Genomic DNA, 5520 nt, shown 5'->3' with positions numbered 1-5520 from the left:
GACTTGTTTGACATAATCTATCGATTCTTCAAAAGTTTCATTTTCCATAAATGTTTGATTTAATATTAACAAATTCATTGACCCATTCATTTTAATGGTTAACTTATTAATTATTTTTTTTTAATTAATTATAAAATTACATTTTAATCTTATGAAGTTATAGTTAATTAATATACTGTATATATCGTAATAAAATTTCAATTCTTTAATTAACTCAATTTAATCTGAGTTTTTAAACTATTGATATTTTTATAATAAGATTTTATTAACATATCTCAAGTTTTCAAAACTTTATTAGAAAATTGTTAACTAATAAGTAGTATGAATTGGTTAACCGTTTTTAATGCTATAGCGATTGTGAGACCACTTTTGGCACATTTTCAGAGACTAATCATTGAATAGACGACCAAATATTTTGCTCTGACTATCCGTTCCTAGACTTGTAGCGCATGTCTTAACAATATGACTATTGCACTGACTCTCAGACTCTCATCCCGACTATTATTTTGATGACATCAGGAGGTCGTCGTTAGCATTCATGTCATACACAATGAAGTGCGACACGACTGCAGTGGTCATCAAAACAAAATTGTATCAAATTTTGAATTTTAATGTTTCAAATCATATATATATCTTTAATAAACTTATAGATGCAATACAACACAAAATTAATAGTTAAAACATTTATAAGACATTTATAATTAATTTGAAAAATTTATTATTTTATTTAAAAATTTTAAAAAATACTGTAGTTGTAAAAAGTTAGATTTACAAAATATAGCTTAATCAAAATAATATAACTGTATATATATATATATATAAATTATTTTTATGTATTTTTGAATTATATGAATTTTCATGCTATTCATACTAGCGATATATTTATAATCATTCGTGCATAAAATAAATTGGTGAATTGTATTTAAGGTATACAGCTATTGTTATACAAAAATTTGTTATCAACTATTTTTATGTAAAAATTTTTAAAAGACTAAATTTTTCTATTTTTAAATAATAATAAAAACTATATTTTCATATTAGATTTATTAAACTTAAATATAAAGCATGATTCAGATAAGGCGTCCATATAATAGGGAAAGGGTGTGAATGCTTAATTTGGACGATTGTTTTGAGTGTTATAAAAATATTTTTAGAAATTTAATTGAGTATTTAACAATAATATTGCAAATAGCTTTACAATTACGATATAATTAAGTATCTAATTTATATTATATAAAAAATAATAGAGGGCTGAAAATCATATAAATATTATTTTGATTAATCAATATAAAGATTTTAAAATATTTTTATTATTTATTTATTTAATATTTATTTTTATAAGTATATAATTTTTAAACATTTAAATACTTAATTAAACAAGTAATAATTATTACTATATATTATTTCATTTTCTTTTATTTTAAATAATTAGTCATTTTTATATCCAAAATTTATTTAAATAGTATACATTATTTATAGGATAGTACTACCGGTATTATATCTATACAATATGTACTGTATATTAAATAAACAACATTTATCAATTGTAATAAACATTTGAAATATTTTTAATTAATTCCCGAAAATATTATCTAAAATTTTATTTTTGTCGTTTTTTAAATAAATAACACTTAGAATTTATAAATATTATGATCTAATATATTTTTAATAAAATGTAAAATGTATTTTTTATACATAGATACTTATATATAATATTTATACTTCACTTTTTATATATAAATGCTGACAAATAGTTAAATGTTATATAATAAATTTATTTATCAAAATACCTATCATTTTATAATTGTTATGACTATTATATACACTAATTATCTATTATTTTGTTAGTTATAATCATCTATTAATATCTCTTATATCATAATTGACCATTAATTGTGTAATAAATATATTTATTTTTCAAAATTACTACTGTACTGTTTATACATTAAGAATACTATACTAATAATGTATATCGTAATAATAATATTTTTTAAATAATAAATTATAGTAATTTTGACAATTAATTAAAGGATTTTACAATTGTTTACAATTTAATTATAATTAAATAAATATTCAGCTGATTTAAAGTTGTTGTTAATTATTATAAATTAGTTTATAGTTTATTGATATAAATTGTATTTATAAGTTATTTGAATATACTTATTTATAATACAGTAAGTATATAATTATAAATAAATATCAATCAAATATAAAAATCAATAAATATAATATATATTAATAATAATAATTTATTAGACAGCAATATAACTTAAAATTAATAATAATGCAGTTTAATTGAAATATCGTATGTTGTATATTAATACAGTAATACTACAATAAATTGAGTTTGATTTATATAAGTATCTATAAAAAAAATTATATAATATCTCATCATTTTTATATACATTAAATACTGTTATACTCGTAAAGTATTAAGATTTTCTAAAAGATAAGCAAACAATTTTTCTTTATAACCCAAATATATTTTTTATTATAACAAAACATTGTATATATCAAAGTATTGTTAACCAAAATAACAAATTGAATTAATTTATATTCAATAAAAGTGGTTTATGTCTATATTTACATTAATATTAATCTTTAGTAAGTAAAATATCTAAATATAAAAGTAATACAATCTATTGTAACAATACTACAGTACTGTATATATCTGTTGCATAGCATATTAAAAATTGAAAAATATTTATATATTTGTTAATCTTTTATTATATACATTATTATAACACCTACCTATTAATAACTTACTCACAAATGAATTGTCAAAGCTATACAGCTATTGATAGGTAATATACTGTATTAATATAATATTAAATGTTTAAATATTAATATATATGAAAATATGTTTCGCAAAACAAATATTATTAAATATGTTAATAACTTTTATAACTACAGTGTATTAAACTTGTGGTTCACTGCTAATGAATCTCTAAAAAAATCTAAGCTTTTGTTGCTTATTATTACAGTATTACACCGGTATATACAGTGTAAGTAAATTTGGTGTATTTAGTGTATACGGTATATCATATACCGGTCGCACCCAAAATATTAAAAATCAAAATATCCAAACTCATTATATCTAATTACAATTTACAGTAATAATTTTAATTGTTATTATAAATATTTATTGAAAATAATTTATTTCGGATATTTTGATTTATATAAAATAATTTTGGATATTTTTATTTGAATCAAATGAATTGGATCTTAATTTAGAGATTTTAATTTTGGATATTTTAAATTTAGTTGTTTTGAATTAAATATTTTGATTTGGATATTATAAGTTTGGATATTTTGATTTTGGATATTTTGAACGACACACACACACACACACACACACACACACACATCATATACAGTATACTTGTAGTACATTACCGGCTTATTTGACAAAACATGTTTATTAAATAATAATATTACTATTAATATTAGTCTAAATTTATTTATTTATCTCAAGATTACTGAATATTAATTATACTAAAACTATTGCACAAATTTCTATGTAAATATCAAAGTAAATATTATATAATAAAAACATTGTTTAATAAATATAATTAAGCTATAAATAAATTGGTACTAGTTAATTTACATAAATTATAAATTCGTTATTATTATTATTATGCAATATTTCATAAATCAAAATATTTAATTTTGAAGATTATTATAACATAATACTATAGATTAAATTACTGTTTAAATAATAAATTGTCTAAAAATATTACCATTTAGTTAGTTATATAAAGTTATTTATATTAATGATGACATAAATTTTAAAATAATAAACATTTAAACAATAAATATTATAATTAATATTTGTTAAATTACAAAAACAAAATTTCTCTTTAAATATTGCATAATATATTTGTGTGTATGTGTGTGTGTGTGTGTGTGTGTGTGTGTGTGTGTGTGTGTGTGTGTGTGTGTGTGTGTGTGTGTGTGTGTGTGTGTGTGTGTGTGTGTCGTTCAAAATATCCAAAATCAAAATATCCAAACTTATAATATCCAAATCAAATTAATATATATATATAAATATTTAAATTTTTAATTAAATTTATTAAAAAGTTGGTTTAATAAAATTACAAATTTAAATAATGATAGAAAATGATTTGACAAAATGATCATGGTCAATTGTGGTCAATTATTATGATTACTGTAATTAGTGATTAATTGTATAATTTTTTATAATTACTATTAATATACTAATTATTGTTAAATTAATTGATGTCTTAAATTGAATGATTAATTTGTTGATCAATTTGTGCCACACTTTGTGATCGCAATTATTGTTAATAAAAAGTCAAACGAAAGAGTGTTTTAAACTTTGAATCGTAAGGCGAGAGTCGCGACGTCTGTTGTAGTTATCAAAGACAACACAAACTGACAAAACATATGACAAACAATACATGTGTTTAGCCATTGATTGAGTGCCGCAAACAATGGCCACAACGGGTCACTCAGACATCGGGGATGTCGTCGAAGAACAGGTCGTTTGCATCGACTTCTGCGCTCCGATTGACACCAATTTATTGGACTCAAAGTCAATCAAATTACTCGGTTTGGATGACAATGAAGTGATACTTCAGATATCGGGAAATACATTCTTTAGCGGCGAAATGCAACACATCGTCGGCACTCATCTGGTATTTGATATTAAAGACAAACCAACAAAAGGTAGTCAACACTGCAAACAGTCGCCTAAAGATAGAGAAGAAGACCACAACGACAGACATCAATCGGTGGACTTTTTGGCCAAATGTGACCTCAAAATACCGATGAAAAGGATTTTTCTTGAGCCGAGAACTGAATCGACAACAACGGCTACGACAACAACACATGAGAGCTAACGGTAATAATAGTGACACCAATGATGACTATCAAAGACAATCAAATTATCACTTGTTTTCGTCATTTAATAAATTATTTTTAAATATGTATTCATTGAAAATAAAATTTATTTATTATTTAAATAATTAATAATTATTATAAACAAAATAATTAAATTAAATAAAAACTATATATATAAATATATATATATATGTTGTCATATATATAAAAACAAAGTTATGATAAATGTGCAAAAAATATAGTGTCAGAAGTGGGATTCGAACCCACGCCCACATTCGTGGACCAGAAGGCTCAGTAAGCACTAGTAGTACACTAGTGAAGGGAATGTTACCCTTGAGTCTGGCGCCTTAGACCGCTCGGCCATCCTGACTGTTACATACCAGTGCTTGTAATACAATAGTCTTACATTATAAGCACTGTTTGACAACAATATACTCTACTGTAATGTAATACATATTAATGTAATTTATCACTAAAATTCTTAACTACATCTGTATATTTAATGTTCAATTAACAACACTATTATATTTAATTATAATATAATATATTTTTATTAAATAATATAATTATCAGATATATATAATTTTTTTATCAATTTAATGTAATGTATTTAATACACCGCTTATATATATATATCATATATATTTATATATTGTG

General features: G+C 21.7%; 1 protein-coding gene and 1 non-coding gene across 2 annotated transcripts; one reads left to right on the top strand and one right to left on the bottom strand.

Moving 5' to 3' along the window:
• Window positions 1-4340: 4340 nt before the first annotated feature.
• On the top strand, window positions 4341-4939 carry LOC128958459 (uncharacterized). The gene has a single exon (XM_054304316.1). The coding sequence runs from the start codon at window positions 4455-4457 to the stop codon at window positions 4860-4862; it is 408 nt and encodes a 135-aa protein (XP_054160291.1). The 5' UTR covers window positions 4341-4454; the 3' UTR covers window positions 4863-4939.
• Window positions 4940-5105: 166 nt separating this feature from the next.
• On the bottom strand, window positions 5106-5233 carry Trnal-caa (transfer RNA leucine (anticodon CAA)). The gene is made up of 2 exons: window positions 5196-5233; window positions 5106-5151 (listed from the first exon to the last, which is right to left on the bottom strand). It is a non-coding gene; the product is annotated as a tRNA-Leu (tRNA).
• Window positions 5234-5520: the final 287 nt, after the last annotated feature.

The sequence above is a fragment of the Oppia nitens genome, unplaced genomic scaffold (genome assembly GCF_028296485.1).
Source record: "Oppia nitens isolate AA-2021 unplaced genomic scaffold, nextdenovo-longstitch-racon4-pilon3 scaffold3_pilon_pilon_pilon, whole genome shotgun sequence".
Taxonomy (NCBI): domain Eukaryota; kingdom Metazoa; phylum Arthropoda; class Arachnida; order Sarcoptiformes; family Oppiidae; genus Oppia; species Oppia nitens.
The sequence above is the reverse complement of the archived record's forward strand: the minus strand, read 5'-3'. Positions and strand labels throughout refer to the sequence as shown.